The sequence below is a fragment of the Monodon monoceros genome, unplaced genomic scaffold, assembly GCF_005190385.1.
Source record: "Monodon monoceros isolate NGI ecotype Baffin Bay Population unplaced genomic scaffold, NGI_Narwhal_1 Super_Scaffold_16, whole genome shotgun sequence".
Classification (NCBI taxonomy): domain Eukaryota; kingdom Metazoa; phylum Chordata; class Mammalia; order Artiodactyla; family Monodontidae; genus Monodon; species Monodon monoceros.
In genome coordinates, this window is record NW_021703772.1 from 86,822,589 (window position 1) to 86,844,516 (window position 21,928).

The 21,928-nt window shown below is 34.5% G+C and overlaps 1 protein-coding gene across 2 annotated transcripts in view; it reads right to left on the reverse strand.

The window, feature by feature from the left end:
• KYNU (kynureninase) overlaps window positions 1-21,928 on the reverse strand; it is an 89,727-nt gene that overhangs the window by 40,053 nt on the left and 27,746 nt on the right. For both annotated transcript variants that reach the window (XM_029225112.1, XM_029225111.1), the window contains 4 exons: window positions 18,304-18,365; window positions 16,668-16,739; window positions 15,396-15,470; window positions 12,443-12,589 (listed from right to left, as the gene is read on the reverse strand). In XM_029225112.1, the coding sequence (XP_029080945.1) occupies window positions 12,443-12,589; window positions 15,396-15,470; window positions 16,668-16,739; window positions 18,304-18,365 (356 nt within the window). The remainder of the gene's footprint in view (window positions 1-12,442; window positions 12,590-15,395; window positions 15,471-16,667; window positions 16,740-18,303; window positions 18,366-21,928) is intronic.

Consider the following 21,928-nt stretch of genomic DNA (forward strand, 5'->3'; position numbering starts at 1 on the left):
GGCCTTTCTGGGCTCTATTTATGTCACAGGAAATGGAACCTGAATGTTTTTTGAAATTAATATATAACTCAAGGTGCCCTTTGTTTAAATTCCAGAAGTGTTTTAGCTGTGGAACTTACACAGCAGGCCATGTAGCCCATGGGGAACACTGGCAACCAGAGTCTGGAATACTAGCTATGTCCTAATAGCTATGTCCCCTAGTTCTGTGAACAGATGCCTGGAGGAAAATGATAGCTTCCGAACTTGAGTGGGAAATCTTCCCCACACTATCTGACTTCCTCTTGAGTCAATTTGCAATATGTGGTTTTGACCCAATCGTAAGGTAAAATGAATTGGAGCATGTATAACTCTGTTTTTTGTGGTATTAGACTGGATTGATTTTCTAAGACATTTTCATGGATTTGTTTTTACCCTTGTCGAGCATTAATACACTCTAAAGCAGTTTTCTATATATATGTCTCTATGTCCCATATGATTCTTTAAAGGCAGACACAGTGGGGTTTTTCTTAATCTATTCTCTCTCTGTCTCCCTCGCTCTCTCTGTCTCTCTCTCTCTCCCCCTCTTAAATCCTGGAAACTGATATTAAGTGAGGGGTCAATATACCTGTGAAACAATGAAATTTCTTGAGAATACTCTGCAACTCAGCTACCATTAGAAGGTTCAGTGGACTTCCTGTTGAAATTCTCCCTATTGTCATGTAGATTAGCTTCCCAGTCATATAGGAGTTTGTAAACTCTTAATTAGAGGGGGGGCACCTGCAAATACATCTAAAGGCCCTGAAGAGCTGCTAACAGGAATGACAATGGGGCAATCATTGGTGGGAGCTATTGCCAATAGAACTACCTAAGAGAACCATCAGAAGGAGACCCACCAGTGTCTTGGGGCATCTCTTAAAAAGAGCAGTTGGGAAGAGTGGGTTAGAGGTTCCGAGTTGGGCCACTATTGAATGCTGGCACTGAATAGAATCTTATTCAGCAATAATTCTGTTCCTTATACTTGACATCTAGGGGCAAAGTAAAAATTGTGGTTTTCAATATTCTCTAAACTGAAGAGACAGTTATATCAACCATAAAGACAAAGGTTTCAGGCTCCCATGGAGAAAAATAACCAATTAAGAGGGCTATACGTATTTTCTTTGACTTTCCAAATGTTGAGACCTCTTTGCCCTTACACAATCAGTTTACAAATATAAAAGGAGAAAATATAGTGGAAAGAGAGGTATGGTATCGGCACCAGACTCCAAGTCTAACCTTTACTGGCTGGCTAAGTCAGCTTGAGCAACTGCTTAACTTCTCTTGGACTGTTTCCTCAACTGAGCCATGGGAAAAGCTCCCTATTAGGGTAGCTGAGAATATTGTAAATACTACATGCCAAGTGCCTGAAGCACAGTAGGTCATCATCAGCACCTAGTATTATTCACATTTGTACAAAGCACTATTGCAGAAACTAGATTCATCCTTTTAGCCTGGCTTTTTAAAAGTAAATATTGATGAGACTGGCAAATCCAGAGATGAGAAGTAGAAAGTGGGGAGTGTTAGGAGCATTTTGCTAATGAAATTTAAGGAGGGAGGTATCAGTTAAGAAGGTTTGAGACAGAGCTAAGAGCTAACAGCTACATGGGGAGAAAGAGTAAAGGATTTGAGAGAGAGGAAAAGCAAAAAAAAAAAAAAAAAAACTTGAGACCCTAAAGTGTTGTGTAATTTACAGGTAGAAATGTCTTGCTATCTAATAGAGTGTGCTTTCAAGAGTAAATTTTAGCTATTTCTTTTACCAGGAAAAAACAGCAATTGTCTCCTCTGTTTATGGTCAGAAGTAAGTACAAAACCAAAGAAGAAAAATAAAACAAATCAAGTAACACTGTTCTCTTCTGGAGTCTTTCTCCAGCTGGCAAGGATCTCACACAAAATATAGTTTGTTTGATTTATTTCAGATACTCAAGATGGGAAAAATAGCTCAAGGTAATTTTTCAAGCTTAATTTAGTTCATTTAACATTTAATAACTTAATGGAGCAGTCTGCATGCCCTAAATGTGTCAAAGAGTAGAAATGGAGTTTGAAAAAGAACTCAAATTTTACAAGTATTTTGATTTTTAGAGCAATTGACCATTATAAGTAATTCTTCAGAATTTTCTGATTCTAATTAAATGGGAGCATAGTTATGTCTTTTATGCAATGTGTGATCCATAAAATCAGCCTAATCCATTCTTGCTGATAACACACATTTATCCATTCACTGGCCAAACAGGTATGCACTTAATGATAAATGACTATGTATGTGTAAAGCACTAGTATAAGCCTGTGAAGTTTGTAGGGTCCACCCTCAATCAGTCATTGAACACACTATTGACAAAAGCTTCCTAAATTTCATAGTGAAGATAGGCATAGAAATAATTACAAGATACTGCAAAAGAGGACCAATAATAAATTTTCTGTCATGCTATGGAAATACAGCAGGAAGACAGATTTAGCCTGACACAGAGGAGCAAGAGAAATTTTATGATGAAGGTGAAGGATCACCCCCTCATGTTTCTACAGGAGTTAGTTAAGAAATATATGAGTTGGGCCTATAAGAAATACTCCACTTTACCGTTTTTGGTAAGAATGCTGCAATGTAAGCAGAAATATATACACCAGCTGTTATTCTGCTTCAGTGCTGAGGTCAGTAGGTAGACATGGGAGTTGTGTTGAAGAACCGAAGTCCCATCTAATGGGCAGAGCTATGATTCAGGCTTGCCACTTGTTATCGTACAAGAAAGATGGTCTAGTATTGCCAAACCTGTAATTTGAAACTAGGAGTTTTTATATGAAATCTCTTGATCTGTCATTATTGGCATGTGATTAAAAAAATGTTTAATGTACGATGTTTGCATATACAAAGAGGGTTAAACAAAGCAAATCTCTAGGACAGATCATAACCTGTGAAGCAGGTAGTGGTTGAGCTAAGCTGGAGGAACAGAATCTTCATATGTGGGAATTCTAGGAGGAGGGAAAGCTAAGAAAAAAGGCTTGGAGACTGAAAGTATGACATCTGGACAGAAAACATTCAACACATTTGGTTTAGTTTAACTATTAGTATGTGAAGGAGAGCAGAGGAAAATACGATACCGATAACTTAGGTATATGCATAATCATAAAAGACTGAAGTGTTTTTTGTTTCTTTTTTGCGGTACGCGGGCCTGTCACTGATGTGGCCTCTCCCGTTGCGGAGCACAGGCTCCGGACGCGCAGGCTCAGCGGCCATGGCTCACGGGCCCAGCCGCTCCGCGGCATGTGGGATCTTCCCGGACCGGGGCACGAACCCGTGTCCCCTGCATTGGCAGGCGGACTCTCAACCACTGCGCCACCAGGGAAGCCCTGAAGTGGTTTTGACTCTATTCTACAAATGGTAGAAGCATGATGGTCATAATTTGGGAAAGACATGAAGCAAGGGATCAAATATGGGATACATGGGCCTAATCACAACCTTTCCAACAATGGGCAGTTACTTTTTGGATGGGTGGTGACTTTTAACCTTTACATTTCTACTTTTATCTACCTGTCTTGTTATAAAGTGGCGTTAAAGCAACTATTTAATTTATCCATCACACGAGAATGATACTGTATATCAAAGAGAGCCCCGTTTAGATGGGAAATGAAAGTACACTCTTCCATAAGATATTTTACTAGTGATTACTATGCCAATCTAAATGGTCAATTTCTCAACCAAATTTGCTTATATTATTAAGTTTTACTTACATACTGAACTTGATAATCTTGCAAAGAAGCTTATGGGATAGTTTCTGAAGATGTCACTCTTAAATTTCTTCCCTTAAAGCTATTTTTTATAGACAATGTGATAGTTATCTTCTTTGTTTACCACCTTAATTTGCTAGGAAAGTGAACATTGTCTCTTCAACTGAACTAATCTTTGATACCCCTAATCTTGTTTGCATAAATAATTTAACTGATTAAAGAAGGGGGGAAGTCCCTGGTGGCACAGTGGTTAAGAATCCACCTGTCAATGCAGGGGACACGGGTTTGAGCCCTGGTCTGGGAAGATCCCACATGCCGCAGAGCAACTAAGCCCGTGCACGACGGCTACTGAGCCTGCGCTCTACAGCCCACGAGCCACAACTACTGAAGCCCGCGTACCTAGAGCCCGTGTTCCACAACAAGAGAAGCCGCCGCAGTAAGAAGCCCGTGCACCACAATGAAGAGTAGCCCCCACTCGCTGCAACTAGAGAAAGCCTGCACACAGCAACGAAGACCCAACGCAGCCAAAAATAAATTAATTAATTTAATAAAACATTTCTTAAAGAAGGGGATCATGAAGAAGGACATTAAGAGAAATCTCTCACATTTTATTGGGGATTTTTTTTCCTGGGGTCTTCTGAAATTCCACCTACCTTGGTTGCCGTGAGACACACTTTTTCCTTTCCATTCTTATGGTGATTAGTGAATAAATTAAAACGGGTGTGCACATTTCATGTTGTAACACTTTCATTTTTCAGCTTAACAAAGACTTAAATCAGCCTTTTGTTGGTCAAGTGGCATGAAAAATACGGGTTTTAGCCTGGGTCTAAGACAACTTAAGTATTTTATAAAATGCATATCCTCTAAAAAAAACCATAAATATAATATTTCATTTGGGGGACCCTGGGTTTAGATGAGGCTAGATCTGGAGAAATAATTGTCCACCATGGCTTTGATGAGAGTGGTTGCCAAAGCAACAATCCTGATTGACAACTGAGAGTCTTGCTTTTCTCAAATCTGTAATTCTGAAGCATCTTGAGTGCAAATTTCTCTTCTGTTGAGAACTACTCAGTCTTTCTCACATGGTCCATTTAATGAAAAGCTTAAATTAAAACATCTGATGAAAACTTCTTAGAAACAGCTCAAAATTTTTAGATTCTTGGGCACTGATCTTTACCAACATATTTTGACTTAGAGACTCCGGGCTCCTGCTTGGATAAACAGGATAGTTTACTTTATATTTCTAAACAGAATAATCCTTCACTATTCCCAGAGTAAATGATGTATAGTTAATGGGACATTCCATCTAAACTTTAGGTCATTTTTCTCTTCTCTCTCTCTGTCTCTTTGTCTCTGTTTCTGTCTGTCTCTGTCTCTGTTCTCTCTCTCTCCCTCGCGCTCTCTCTCTCTCTCTCTCTCTCTCTCTCTCTCTCTCTATATATATATATATATATATATATATATATACTTAATCCTTGGATTCTGTGGCTAGAACTAAATCTGGGTGGGACAGCAAGAGCTCAGTATAGATCCTTCATTTCTGATGGTTATACAAAATCTGTCTTTAATAACAATAGGATGATAAGATTAAATAAGAACAATCTCTTAGGAGATCAGAAAAATATTTCATGTAGTATGAAATGGATCTGCTCTCTGGTACCCCTATCTTTTGAACTGTATCATGATAGCGAGTTTTAAAATTCTTGCATAGAGACTGCAACTGACTCTTTACTTTTGCCTACTCATCTAATTCCTACCCATTCCTGTAGCCAGGGAAAATCTTTTTAAAATTAAAACAAAACCTAGTTCTTTCATTGTCTAAAAGCTTTTAATGGCTACCTGTGGCACTAAAGAGAAGCTCAAGATGTATAATATGGCTTAGTGGGCCCTTCTTTACTCAGCCTCTGTCTGCTTTATAAACTCATTTCTTGTCATATCTTTTCTAACTATGAAATTATACAATCTTTTCTACAATCAAATTATACTGAAATATTTGCTTCCTTGTAATTCTGTCATTTTTTAACACTATCTAGAATGGCCCCACCATACTGTCCGCACCCTGGAGGGGATTGTACCTAGTTAACTCCTACTCATAATGTTAGAATTGGCTCTTGTCTCATCTTCCCTAAGAAGGTCAGGCTGACACTCCAGGCTAAATTAGGCATTCTTATTTAGAATTCCGTTATTATAATTTACTACTCAAATATTTACTGATAGAAAGAATGTATAAAAAATTAAAATGCATATCGCTCTGCTATAGAGAATATAGAGATAAGATTCTTTTTATGCGCTAATGATAAGATCCTATTTGGTGAACTGGCAGTGACTTTAATGAAAGAATGGCTGTATTAGTATGATTTCTAGTAAAGATTACTTAATATTGAACATCTCAATGTTAAACCTTTTTGGAAAAGGTTAATTTATTATGCATAAAAATTTCATACAACATGCCAGTTTATATTATAGTTATATACAAAAGCATCAGGTACTGATTTTTCCTAACTGATTGATTGCTCAAATCCTGATATCTCATGCAAGTATTACTGATATTATTCTGTTGTAATAGTCCATAAGACTTGACTCCCAATCTTCAGTACTAGAAGCAGCTCAGCCAAGATGATGTTGAATTTTGAGGCTTGATCAATCATTTGTCTCCTACAAAAGTCTGAAAACATTTTTAACAATAATTTAAACTTTCCCTGAAGATAAATGGATGGATCAGTGAGGTAACCATTTATATATGAGTGTTATTTAGATACCTCAGTTTTTATTAAATGATATTAAAGCTAAAATATATCTTTCTTTTTTATAATGATGTCTTTATCCATATTTCTGCTTTCGTCTAATGTTCTAGATCCAGAATTAATTCATTTTGTTTTTAAATTGTTTGGGCTGTAATTGTGATTATTACTTATTAATAATTTAGGCAACTTATAGTTAGGTCTAAGAGATGTTTGTACTCATACCCAGTAGAGAGTGACACATAACAAGGTAGAAGCTAATAAAGCAAAGCAGAGGTTTGCAAAATTCAGTCTTTTTGGCTGTCATTTGCATTTCAATTTTCAGTAGGCTAAAAGAAAACTAACATGCCAGCATCCATATAAAGTAGAGTAAGATAGTATAAAAGATGTGATAAATAAGAGAATCAATCATTCATTCACTCAAAAATATTTATTTGGCACCACTGTCTGCCAGGCACCATGAATTCCAGAGTGCTGTAGGCCATTTTATGTGGCACTGGAGAGGGAAGGTAGAAAGCAAGCAGTTGGCACTGAGTTTTTTTAGGGATAAGATTATTAAAATTTTTATCAGTCCATTACCCAGACTTTAAAGTTTTCAGTCCAGTCTATTGAGTCCTAACCATACTGCTTAGATTATTGTTTTCTTTTATAATCTAGAGTAGAAGTGTCTAATGAGAGTCTTTAAAGTTCTTAATATTTCACTTTCTAAGGATTCATTATTTTTTGTAGGTTGGATATGCCAATGTGATATTTTTATATATTGATAACGTTTACTGATTACTTACAATGCACTAAGTACTAAGTGTTTTAGGGATAGTTCCTTGTTTCTCAGTAGAACAAATCAATGAAGTAGGCACTATTACCTTCCCCATTTGTTAAGTGGAGAAATGAAGTCATATTGGTAAATGAATTAAGCCATTTAAACTATTCTAGAAACTAATGGAAAGATGTGGGTTCAAGGCCAGGTGTGTCTCTGTCTCTACTATCTAAACATTTCATTAATGCAAATGCTATACTGCATTTCAGAATAAGTATCCTACTCCATCAGCAACCAAAAACGCCTGAATTCCAGGTGTGGCAAGGCTAATAACTGTTCCTCTTAAGCACACAAATATACTTAATTTCCCAAAAATGACCATGTGTTAGTCGAGGGAATATAAGTGGAAATAAATTTTTTCATTGTTAAGGTAATGTTTTTAAGATGTTAGTATTCCCCTTTAAATCCCTTTATCCCATTTCTTTGGCTGAATAGTGACAGAAGCTCTAGGGTATGAAAGCCATAGGATACAACCCTGAACCGCTGGTAACCTGAATCATTGCACTGGAGAAAGCTGATCCCTGACTGCTGCGTGAGCAACACAAAAACATCTAACACAGTGAAGCCATTTATGGCTCTATTTAATTGTTACCAAGACTTAGTCTACCTTATACACCAAGAGTTTCCATTGACAGTAATTTCTAATTACCTATTTCTTATCATAATTCAACTTGAGAAATTATAATTTGTGGGGAGCCTATTCATTTCACCAGATGATATAGATTTTCTCTTTATTTTGCTCTCTTTATATTTCATTATGGAGCCTAATCAATTTTCCATGAATTTTTTTCAAATGTTTTGTGAAATGAGGCAAAGAAGAAAATAGAAGAAAGAAAAAAAGCAGGGAGGGAGGGAGGGAGGAAGGAACGAAGGGGGAAAAAAAGGAAAAAAATTAAAGAGGGCTAGAAGAGGAAAGAGGGAAACAGATTAGAAACAATGATGCTCCACGGGGGTGTAATTGGGAAATGCAAGAAGTACTGTCGGTAAATTAACCCCAACCCCTCTTCTCAGCCTCTCTCTAATATAGGGCCATGAAAGCTAAAAACTCCTTTACTCATGCTTCTTTGAAACTACTACTTCAGAAGGCAATGAATCATAAACAGGAAACTGCTAAGTTTTTCTGGGAAAGACTTTGCACTTTGGATGAAAGGGACAGATAAAGCTGTACTGCTACTTCTCCCTTCGTCTTTCTCTCTGCTGTAAATAGAATTGTGATATCTGGATTTGGGACAACTCTCCCTGTGACCATGACATGAAAAGACTGAAGAAAATATAAGAAAGCCCTGGAGATGTCACACAAACACTACTCAGTTGCTGAGTGCATCCTAGCAGCCTCCTGCCTCAAGTCTTCTGTGCTGAGAAAAATAAATCCCTAATCTTTGGCTAATTTTTCTCTGGGATTTTGTTTCTTGCAGCTGAAAACCTTCATAAGTGATTCAGGAATATTAAAGGAAAGACTAACCCTGAGGGTAGAATTAAGAAGTGATTGGTTGAAAAGGTAAAGAACAGGAAAATGTCAGAGTTGAGTCTAAAGGTCTATAACGATGGTGGCATGAAACAAACAGTAGGGATATTCTGGAGGGAGACAAGTCTGGAACATACTGATCTCAAGGTGCATATAGGACTTCCATGTGTAATAGGCAGATGCTCATAAATAACAATTTTCAAGTGTGTGAGTAGCCTGTAGCTTTTACTTGACAGTGATAGCTGAGTCGTGGCAGTGGTTAAAAATCTTTAGGGATAGTAATTCAAAGGACAATGGGGAGCATTCAGTGAATGTAGACAAAAATAAATTATTAGTAGAAATAAGTAATAGTATATGAAAAAAATATAAATATAGAAGTAAGGCAGAGCTCCAAGATGGTAGGTTGGCCAATAATATAAAATTAAGTAGATGGCTTCTAAGACAAAATATGAAAGTGTCTTCAAACTGATGTCTCTTTTCACATGCTGGCCTTCCCTTATAATATGGCCCTCTAGCCTGATCTTATGCTTAATTTTCCTTGGCCTCTCACACTTGTCACCATCCCAGGGCTTCTCCTCAGTTAAAAAAAGTCTCAGCATTCTCTAAATTCATTATGTGAGTCAAAGCCATCCTACCAACTGTTCTTTTATTAATTTATTTATTTTTCCCTTTAGATGATCACTAGAAATCTTATATTTTCTCTTTCCATCAGAGTCAATTTCTATACCACTTACAACAAAAAGTCAGATAACCAAATACAAAATTGGGAAAGACACTTGAATAAGCATTTCATAAAAGAAGATTCTGAGACAGCTAGTACACATTTGAAAGATCTTCAACCTCATCAATAGTCAGAGAAGTACACATTAAAACTATAATGAATTATTACAAACTAATCAGATTTGCTATTGGTGAGAATGAAGAGCAACAGAAACTCATACATGCTAGTGGGAGTATATGACAAATTGATACAAACCTTTGGAAAGTTGGCATTGTTGATTAGGATTTAACATATACATACTTTATGTTCCAAGGATTCTAATTCTAGGTATGTATTTAACAGAAATGGGTATGAAGGCATACCCAAAGAAATTTATAAGAATGTTCACAGTAGAATTTATTGTAATGGCCCTCAAATGGAAATGAAACTCAAATATCTATTCTGATTAGAATGGAAAAAAATAAATTGTGATCTATTTCATACACTATAATAATATAGTGAAGTGGAAAGAAAAACAGGCAAAACTGCTACATACAATATGGATGAACCCCACAAATATAATAGCAAATAAGCAAGACACAAAAGAATATATGTTAATCCATTCATATACAGTTCAAAGATGGGCAAAGCTTATATATATTTTATATATGTATATATTTTATATATATATATATTTATATATGGTTAGAAGTCAGGAGAGGAGGTAATAGGCAGTATTTGGGAGAAGGAGGATTCTGAGTGTTATAAATGTTCTAGAAGTTTCTTGATGTGGGTGATGGCTCTAAGGGTTCAAAATAATTCATCAAGCCACTTATGATTTCTGCGTTTTTTGGTATACATGTATTTCTTTAATAATATATTTTTCAAAATTCCTATCCCCACTTCCCTTTCATATGAAGATTCTACTTCAGAATCTACTCTTGTTGACTTTTATTAATCCATCATTTTTGGTTCCAACCATACTTCTGGAAACTTTCGTCTTTTTTATGTCACTTAGCCGTTCCTAACAGTGGCTCTTTTATGGCTTTTTTTCCCCTCGAATTTCCCAACTCTTTCCTGATTGACACCTTTAATTTTCTCTTTGTCTCTCTCTTCAGCTTTATCTTCATAGACCACCCAAGAGAGCTATGTAAGTCTACATTATAAAGAATTTTTCTAAATCTCCATTGAGAATGGAGGGGATTGTCTAGCAAGAGTATAAATGTCTGTTAAAATAATTTTGATAATGGATAAATTGAAGTCTGCTAGATCGCCATTTCACTCACATAGTGTCCATCACTCCTGTGCAGTTACATTTATATGGAACTGCTTATTCCTACCTTCCTTTCTTTGACTGAAAACTCAATGAGAGTTTTACCTGGTAGGCACTTACCATATTTTTTACATAAAAGAAAGCATGCAAAATACTGAGAGAATGGTTTTAGTAAGCAAGGTAGTTAAGAATAAGAATTACATATAACATCTACTAAACAAGTTTATTTTGCTTTTTAATGGGAAATGAAAGAAAATTTATATTTAAGCCACTTTCTATAACTTCATATTTGTTGAGGACAGTGGAAGGAGGGAGGGAACCACCATTTAACAGTAGAATGTGTACAATCCAAGAGATATTTTATATTCTTCATAATCAACACTGCATTTATGAAGTGGGTCCTGTTATCCCAAATTAACAGTTTTGAAAACAGAAATTCAGAAAAGTCAAGTAACTAGCTTGCTTGAGATCATGTAAGAATTAAATGACCTAGCCAAGATATGAATTTCAGACGGAGTGATTCCAAAACCCATGATCTTTCTTCTTTACCATCCTGCCTCATTTTTATGAAGTTTAATGAGACATGCGTGTATACTAAGGCAATCAGGGACTTCTGATTACTTGCATAACATTTTAAAATATGATATTTTATTGGCCTCCCTTTATTTTGGTGCTTAACATTTAATATCTAAATTAAGAAGACATTATCTTTATATCTTTCATAATGCACCACTTTCACGGTTATCCATCAAACCATTTGGAAGTCTTGGTTGGAAACTCCTAGAGACTGCTGATAACGGTGCTAAATTTTTTTTCATTAGTTCCATTCATTAGCTTCAATAACTGAGTATATTAACTAGATATCACACATATATTAATCACATAACTTATTAATGTTCAGAGTATAATTCAGTTGTTACCTTTTTAAATACATGATTTGATTGCTGAATCAAATAGAACTGTTATTTAAAGATTTTAAATACAAATTGTAACTGTTTAATGTTGTTCCTCTGATTTTTTTTTTTCAGGCAAACAAATACTAAAAACACTTTCTTACAAGCACTTATATATAAAGAGCTACTCTTTCACAATAGTAAACTATGTAAGTGTCATTCAGTAGTATTGAGGGAAAATTGCTCGTTATAGGCAGTATAATGGCTTCCTAAAGTAAACTGGGTAAAACTCCATCTACTGATAAACTTTTATTCTCCATCTCCCCTTTTTCAGGTACATAGTGTTAATGAGCATGAATTATATATAGAATGAGTTATAATATGACAAAGCACCAGAGTTGAGCTTCTAACAGTCCTAGTATATAGTTACTATCCTAAGTATTGTCTGCTTCCTGCTGACTGAGCAGCTCTGTACCAATGACATCACTTACAGGAAGCTCACCTATACTGCTGATTAGAGGTACACATTGGGAGAGCAGATGCTAATAAGGAGGTAAGACCACAGAAGTGACAAAACGAGGTTTAAATAGAGATGCCTAAAGCAAAATATATATATTTTTTTCAGATATATTTATTATTTATATGTCATATATCATATATATGTCATATATCATATATATGATATATATCTTACTCTTTTTTAAAACTCTTTAAATAATTTTACACAGACACAAACAAAGGTATTTTACTAGAAGTACAGTTGAATACTCCTATAGAGTGATGTTCTGGACAAGGGGCAAAGGAGGAAATGACGTACATACCTTTGCTTGTCCGGCTTTTGTGATGGCAGGCATATTAAAGAGCTGGCCAGTATAAAAATGCAGACCACTGAACAGGATCACTGCAATAGAGTCACCTTCATTCTCAATTACTTCAAGGATATCCTCTAATCTCAGTGTTTCTTCCCCCTAAAGTCACGTTAGGCACAAGTTACATTATATCCACAATAACAAATTTGTCCCTTTACATTTCCCAATCTAAAATTCACCTTGAGATCTTTCCTACCATAAGAAAAATCAAAGGTAATTTTTTTCTAATTAATAATCTTCAAAAATCGGGCAAGAGCATGTATTTGAATATCTTTTTGTTATTAAGAAATGATAATAAAATAGTAAAAGAGAGGTTTATAAAGTATCTTTGCAAAACCGTACTGCTTGATTTTATTCTTCAGTTTTTCACTTAATCTTTACTATTTACATACTTATAGATTGTTTCCTTCTTATTCCCATCAAATAAAATACCAGAAAGTACAGGATGTCCATAAAATTTAAATGTCAAGGCAAATTTCTTGGAAATTAGTATTTTACTTATCAATCTAATATTTTTTTCCAGAAAAAAGAGGCACGTATACATCATTCATCTGAGTGTAACTTAACCAATATTTTCTATTAGTTTAAGAGTAAAATCTCCTCCACACCAATCTAAAGATCAAGATCCAAACATGAAGAAAATATCAATAAAACTCAATATTATCAAAGTTACTTTTCCCCCACAACTCCCCACCTAAGACTAGTGATCAGTGACTTTCTGAACATTGTGAATGAATTTAGATTTGGTCTTATAAACAACTTGAGTGAAAATAACTCACCTAGATACATATAGTCTATTTGTACCCTGATAATTCTCACCTATTTATGAAGTCTTCATGTATTTTCTACAGTGCTAAATCTGACATGATTATGAAGTCAAAGCATCATTAACTACATTAATATGTGGGGAAAACTCATTAAGGCATTAATGAATTTTCCTTCAATTATTTTTAATTTTTGGTAACTTACTATTTGCCAGTTACTGTATCCCACATTAGGCATATATAATATGTATCACAAATATAATAATACTCTAATTTCTGCTAATAGTCTGAGACTTGTTTACAAAATGATAATCTATAAAAATAGGATTGACAATGAAATCTTTGAATTATTAAGTAATGCATACTTTATACATAAAGAGAAGGATTTCAGTGATTCTAAGAAAAAATTCAGAGTAAAATTAATAATATCATAACCCCAAACTCTTTTTTTCCCTTAGAGGAAGCTAATACAGTTTGTCCACCATAATTTCAAAAAAAAGTAAGGAAAGTGTTATATCTACTAATACTTTATTTCTTTAAAGAATCAGTATTAAGCAAATAAGAAATATATTTTTCAATGATAGATATGGTTCTCTCTCATGTTGATGTGCCCTAATCCAGTAATGCTAAAGAGTGGTCCCCAAATTATGATTAACTCATACAGCTCTACAACACTTGTCACTTTTATTACTTTTTTATTTTTTTATTTTTTAAATATTGAGTATATTTCCCTGTGCTATACAGTAGGTCTTGTTGGTTATCTACCTTATATACAGTAGTGTGTGTGTTAACCCCAAACTCCTAATTTATCCCTCCCCTCCACCCTGTCCCCCTGCCTTTCCCCATTGGTAACTGTAAGTTTGTTCCCTATTTCATTTTATTTATTTATTTATTTATTTATTTATTTATTTATTTATTTGGCTGCATCGGGTCCTGGTTGCGGCACGCGGGATCCTCGTTGTGGCATGAAGGATCTATCGTTATGGAGCGCGGGCTTCTCTCTAGTTAGTGGCGGGTGGGTTTAGTTGCCCTGCATCATGTGGGATCCTAGTTCCCTGACCAGGGAGCGAGCCTGTGTCCCTTGCATTGGAAAGCAGATTCTAAACCGCTGGACCACCAGGGAAGTCCCCACTTGTCACTTTTAAAGTAAAAACTTGTGATATATTAGTGGCTATGCTCATTTTTGCTGGAAATAAGCAATTTATATACAACATATGAAACAGATGTTGTTCCAAAGCTGTGAGAACTTTCTGTTCCATTAATTTATTGCATGTTGGCAAATAGAAGTGAATAGAGTAGACCTTTAATTTCTCAAATTAGTTCTGGGTTGAAAGAAATAAATGTTCAAACACTGGTTTAACAGCCTGGGAGCATCGTACATATGTGAAACCTAAAATTCATTCTGTGTGGATCTCTTGGTGCCAAAATTACACAAGATGCAGGGTTTATAGGTCAAAACCTGTACAACTTAGCCTTATATCTTTATTAATGTAAAGTGCACAGTATTTTAGACCTTGAACATATGGTCAAGCCTGACTAGGTATTTCCTTTGTTGTCTGTTTAAATATAAAGGAATCTCAGAGATAAAGTAACTATCAGAAAGTCACATACCCAGTATGTTGGTGGGTCTGGGATTTCCCTGGGGAGTAATAGCGAAGTTCTAAGCCTAGTTTTTTTCTGCTACACCACATCCCTTTCTATTCCCCAGGCCAAGCTCAGAGGAAAATATTTGATCCTTAGATTAAGAGGGGCATAAAAGATAGGCATCATTCAATTTCAACAAGTATCACTAATTTTTAACATGATTTCAATGGCACCCACAGGCAATGGCATTTAAAATTGAAAATGATGTATGCAATTTGTCATCTCCTCCCATCCCATTGAAGAATATGGCAGACTCCAGTGGTATTAATAGGAAAATAGTTTGCTTGTAATAGCCCTTGAAAAATTTAAAAAAATACACTTCTGAGTTAATTCTCTATTTTAAGCAAAATGATCTAACAGTAACAGAGTATAGGCCTTTTATACTTTCTTGAAACTTCCATTAAAGTAATGAAGATAATAAACTTTTGAAGAAAATGAAGAAAAAAATCAGTACTAAATAGAAGAATGATTAATATTTATTTATCTTTCTCATATACCTCTCTTGGTTTTATAAGCCGCATACTTTTCTCAATGTTAAGTCCATGAAGTTGAAGCTGTGACTCAATAGCATACTGGAAAAGAAAGATGATTTATTAAATCAAGTCCAGTGTACAGAAGTATATTGAAATAACTCAGAAAAAAAATAAAATACCAATAAAAGCATATTATTATATTAAATTCAAGGTCAAGGTTAAAAGTGACTAAACAGAATATATCAGAGAAGAATTGCTTAACATAATTTACATGCAACAGTCTGAACATTCTTTGAAACACAAAATATTAGAAATGGATGGAAATGTAGGGGTCATCTAGACTTTAGGAGTACAAGAGATTTTTAGAATAAGATATTAAATCATCTAATGCAAGTCAAAACAGAATTTACAAAATAACCAAAGTGAGCATTTGCTAGGCTCCAACAGAGAGTACAGAAGTGGCTTGTCCTAGAAAGAGTAAGCTAGTAAAAGAAAAGGGCATCAAGAAGTTCCCTTCATTGAGAGCCCAAGATATAAATGGGAACAAGAAATTTTAGAAACCCTGAAGTTTTTCAAAATAGGGGTTTGATCCTTTTTAGTAAGATCATGGTTATTAATTTGCATTAATTAAGTGCCTTAAAATTACAAGGTGTAGGCTAGAATACTTAGAAAAGACAGAAATCAAGTTTCTCCAACACTAAAACTGAAATACAGCACTGAAACTGCAATATACTTTAATCTGTGTCTGTCTGTGTCTGGAACAATCATATTTCTTACCAACTGTGATTCCTGAAAAAGTAGCATGATTTTTTTTCTTGAACCACAAGAAATTCTTTTAGTCCTTAATACATTTTTTTAATTATAAAGCATCAATAATTATGTTAGTGTGCTATGAAAACAAATGGACAAATAAATGTTTATATTCCTACTTTATGTACCTAAAAGGTTAAGTACTGGTATATGTATCGATTTAATTTCATAAAATAAAACAGCAACAAGAATTAATAAAACGTTTATTACTGCACTTGATTTAGACCAGCAGTTTGCTCAATGTCTTTAAAAAGACTAATAAATCAATGTTCCCATTCAATTCTTTCCTCCTTTAACACGTTTTACTTGAACCAAAGAAATAAAGCTACAATCTATAAAAAATGCATAAATCAAAAGCATTTGACAGATCTTTTTTATTATAAGGTTACTTGGAAAAGACTAGTGAATAAACATTCAAGTCAGGCAAATGGTATGCTCCTTTAGGAAGAGCAGAAAGAATATAAATATAATTTGAAGAATCCTTACATGATCTGAAGGGAAGGCTTTAGCTTCTAGGAGAATTTTATACCGTTTGGGTGTAGGCTTGAAAAACGATAACTGCAATGAAATGGATTTATTGAGAAATGCGTTAATGCACAACTTAGACATTTGTTCGTTTTATATATACCACACTTTCATTTTATAATCTCCAGCATTTTAAAGGCATTAATTAATTACACAGCTAGATGTCTGTCAAAGGTACCTTCTCTGATTAGCCTTGTTTCCAGTAAATTCTAAAACGGAAGAAGATACTTGCTCATTATATTTATCAATAGGAAAGCAAATTTGGGAGAAAATGTGAATCAGATAAAAACACATTCTCAAACTTTACTTAAATGTTAATTGAAAAATTAACTTCCTAATGCGTTTAATGGCAATTTCTCTATTATGAGACAAATATCATGTTCTGTGTATATTTTATTTATATTGATTTATCTAGCACTGCAGATTTGGTTTCTAGTACATAAGATTTCTACAGTTTTATGATATTATGAAATCTAATTTTAGGTTCAACTAGAAGTACCTTTGCCCTAATGAAACATTTGGCATTTCTAGAGACACCAGAGAGAAGTAGCTCATGTGTTCAGTGGGGCCTTTTCATTTCTCCACACAGTTCCTGGAGAAGCAATACTGACTGACAATAATAACAATGAGGATGATTACTACTGTTAATTGGATGTTGACCATTGGCCAAGGTGCTAAAGCAATTTTCACATATTATCTTGTTTCATATGTACGAGGTAGGTATTATCCTCATTTTTACAGAGGAAAAAATTAAGATTTAGAGATGCCAAAACCCTTGTCCAAAGTCAAACAGGTATTAAGTAGCCTAGCTGGGAGCCAAACCAGAGGTGTCTGAACTGAAAACTATGCTGTTTACCATCATAGTTAACATACTCCACAAGTACTTTCCTTCAGGCATATTTAATAATCATGTCTATATTTTATCAAAATAAAATATCAATATCTTAATTGTGCATCTTTGTCTTGTAGACATGTTTTAAAAATCTCACTTAAAAATGAAATACAAATTTTTCATAGCATCAAACAATTACTATAGGTACCATATTTCAAATCAATAATATATTTGACATTCTAAGGCATACATATTATTAAGTTCTTAGGATATAAGAAACACCTAAACACAGTGACTCATTTAAGGTACTAGGTCCTTTTTCTCCAATTTAGTTTTATTTTCTAATTCTTTTTTAATCTACTCCCCCAAAATTAGCCTACAAAGACATACTAATCCATAGTCCCATCCTGCTAAAGCCCAGCATATTGGAAAACTGTCTTTCTGAAAAGCTCACTGTTTGCTACCATTCATACATCATTGTTTTGTGTGTGTGCAGCAGTTTTGCTTTTTACCCACTGTGACTCTTATTCCTTATGTTCTGAGATAAGAGCTATTCATTATTCTAAAGCTCTTTGCAAGAGTCAACTCTCCCATGGTTACGAAGAAGCCATTCTGTCATGGTCCAGCATTTCCTGGTAGAAATGAAAACAACCTCACAACTTATTTTTAAATAAGTAAACCTCCAAATGCTCATGAATTAAAGATTGAAAAATGTCAGATTCTGTAAACAGTGTATACTAAACATTGGTGGAATAGGAAGCTTACCAATAGAAGATGTAAATTAACAGTCAAACCATTCATTAGGGCTATTTCTTTCTCATTGGCTCCTGCAAAATAAATATATCATAATTTAGATTGTTCTGTTAGTTCTAAGAGTACCTGGAAAAACAAACTATCACTCCATCATCCTTAATGTTTTTAGAGATAAGGACACATTTGATGTGTCATCACAAAGAAATGGAAGTTTTCCCACTTGACTCATTTTATCAAACAATAGCTGGACTCATATGCATATAGCTAGCTAAAAATTATATTTCCTTTTTGACATAGTAAATAATAATAACATAATAGTGAAGCATTTGCTAAACTAAAAATGATTTATCCTATCAGCTACGTTGCCAAATTCCCACAGAGGACATTTTTGTGGTAAGTGTATCTCCAAAAGGAATCTAATAAGAAATGAAAGCCCATCACATTTTTAAAGCTGGTTGTTTGTAACATCAAATTAAAATGCACCTTTAATAAAAGAAGGCAATGTTGCTAAACATAATTCACTGTTATTACAGTGAGATATACAATACTGTAGTTCATAAGACAAAAGAGCTAGGAGCAAAGTACAAAGAGCTAAATAGCTCTGCAGTTTATTTATACACACTGATATAAGATAATATAGATATGTATTGTCTGATGAAGAAAACACACAAAATTAAGATATCCACTACACAATCATAATCTGATATAATTCCTGTTAACGAGGGTTTTGCCACTGGAAACAGACCCAGAGACAAAGCATACATTGAATACTTAAGAACTCAGAGCGCAATAACAAAGATAATAATACTTTCCCTATTTTTAGTTCTTATGATGTCTCTTAAAGGCAATTAGACCTGTTTAATAGGAATGATTTCTCTTTACTATCACTGAGAAAAATGGGCTGTGAGCTTTAATGTTTGTAAGGCTGTACTAGGTGTTAGAGAAAATGCATCATACAAGTCTTGCACTTTGTATCCAATGAAATACTTCTGATAGAGTCCCATTTTTACTAAAAGAATAGACAGTAAGTAGAATAATTAATCTAATTAATAGATGGATTTTAGGTTAAGTTCACTTGAGGGAAGGCCACTGGAAATAAGTGTATAATTTAGGAATTTATATTTCAGCATAGCCATTTAAGGAAAGGCCTGTGTCTTCATTTAGTCAAGAAAAACTTTTTGTTGCATTTGATTGATGGATTTCCCCATTTGAATTCAAGGTTGGTAAATAAATGGTGGCTGTTAAGAGATGTATCTCTGGTCATTGTAATGTGAATAGTGTCTCAAGTCAAGGGACAATAACGACAACCTCATTCTGCCTTCCTAGCACTAAATAAAATGTATCAAACATACTAGAAAGCTTAATTTGTATACAGGGGCATATGTCTTCTCCTAAATGCTGCAAGCTTTATTTTATTTGTTTCTTTGCATTATGGTATGAATTTTTACTGTTATTTCTAAAACAAAACATTATCTATTATATTAATCTTATATAACCCTTAACTCCCTGTTAGCTCTTTACACACATCTTTTCTGAACACTATTCATTTTAATAAAAAATATTCTGGCAGGGAGCGTGGAAGGAGAAAAGGAAGGAAAAATAATACATTTGGCCCTCCTTATCTGTGGATATGAAACCTGCGGATATGGAGGACGGACTTTATTCATGGCACGACTCACTTTATATTAGGGACTTGAGCATCCTCCTATTTTGGTATCCATGGGGGAGCCACGCCCCAAACATACTGAGAAAGCAGAATTAGTAGAAAGAAAAGCATTTGAAAGAATGTGGTGGGAAGAAAACAAAAGAGGAGAAAGTTCATAAATTTTATCACAAAATGAAAACAAAGAAATAGAAGAGGCAGGAAGGGAGTGAGACTTTCTGTACAAGGTCAGGCATTCCATTTTTGCTTAGTGATTACCTTCTGATTAAAATAATTATTCATTCCTCAGGAATGTTAGTCCTTCAAATAATAGTGTTCATTTTGGATCACCTAAAATTTTTCTTGCATGGAATGTGATGAACCACAAGTGCTAGGCTGAATTAATCTAGACATACACATGGCGTTTCCTCCCCTCACTCTCAGTGGCATGCTAACATTGGATCAATTCTTTGTAAATAATCCCTCACTGAGTTGAATAATTTGCCCGCAAAAATTATCCCGCCTTGGCACACTTTAAATTCAATCAAGCTCTTCACAAAATGCCCTCCTCACCTGCTAACGAACTTTGTCAAGGAGAGGTTCGGTGTACTTAACACGTGCGTGCGTACCTATGTATATCTAAGGATGGTGCAAATATTAATGCTGCAGAACATTAACAGTAATGTTTATTCCAAATATGACCTAAAGGCACTAAAGAAACAAGCATTGTTAACATGAAAGGGCCACCAGTCAGACTGATTTTTAGCCTATTTTCCAAAGGAAATATATCTAATTGACCTATCTCTTTTGGTCCAATATGTATTTCTGAAATCAACATTTGTTGTTTTAAGATATTTCAATATTATCAGCATTCCATAAGACAAAATTTTTTTTAAGCAAGCTGAAATTATTTCAAGTTGCTTTTCTTTGTACCTTTTCCTTCTCCCAAGAACTTTTTGTGAAATAATGTTGAAACATCAATAACTATAAGTATGAGCTGTAATTCCCTGTGCTATACAATATATCCTTGTTGCTTATCTATTTTATACATAGTAGTTTGTAACTCCCCTATTTGGCTCCTCCCTCTTCCCTCTTCCCTTTGGCAACCACTTGTTTGTTTCCTACATCCATAACTCTGTTTCTGTTTTGCATATACCTTCTTTTGTATTATTTTTTAGATTCCACATAGGTGATATCATACAGTATTTGTCTTTCTCTGTGCGACTTCTTTCACTAAGCATAATATGCTCTAGGTCCATCCAGGCCCCTGCAAATGGCATTATTTCATTCTTCTTTATGGCTGAGTAATATTCCATTGTATATGTATACACCACATCTTCTTTATCCATTCATCTGACTAAAATTCAAAAAAAAATAAAAATAAAAGAAAGAACCACAAGTATTGAGGGCAAATTTATTGGAGGCCAAGGTTTTTTTTAAAAACTTCATGAAAACTTATCAGGATTTGAAAGAGTCTTTATTTTAGAAGATCATATAAAACTCACTGCAGTAAATGTAAACATTTGAATTACTTCATCTGAGATGGGTGTGAGCCAGGGTTCTCATTTGAAGAGTGCTTTCTTGCTTGCTTATTTATTGAACATAACTTTTTGTTTACCAGAAGGTGAAAGTTACGTACAAGCACTGCCTTCTTATCTCAATGCCTGGCATGCTAACGTTTATTGAGCCCTTATTATGTGCCAACACTTCACAGTAACTTGATAAGGTATCTACTTTGATTTCCATATTTATCAATGAGGAAACTGATGTGCACAGAAATGAACTAACTCGCTTAAGGTCTCACAGATAGGAAGTAGGAGACAAAATCTTATAGAAAAAAATATTAATTAAAATCTTTGTTCAAGGTAACATTTGGAAGTGTTGTCTACATTATCCACTCCCTGTAAGTCAAATATAGGAAGCCCATGTTCATTACTAACATCCCTCTGCACCTTTCTAATCTTCATTTAATTTCAAATATTTTGCAAAGTGAGG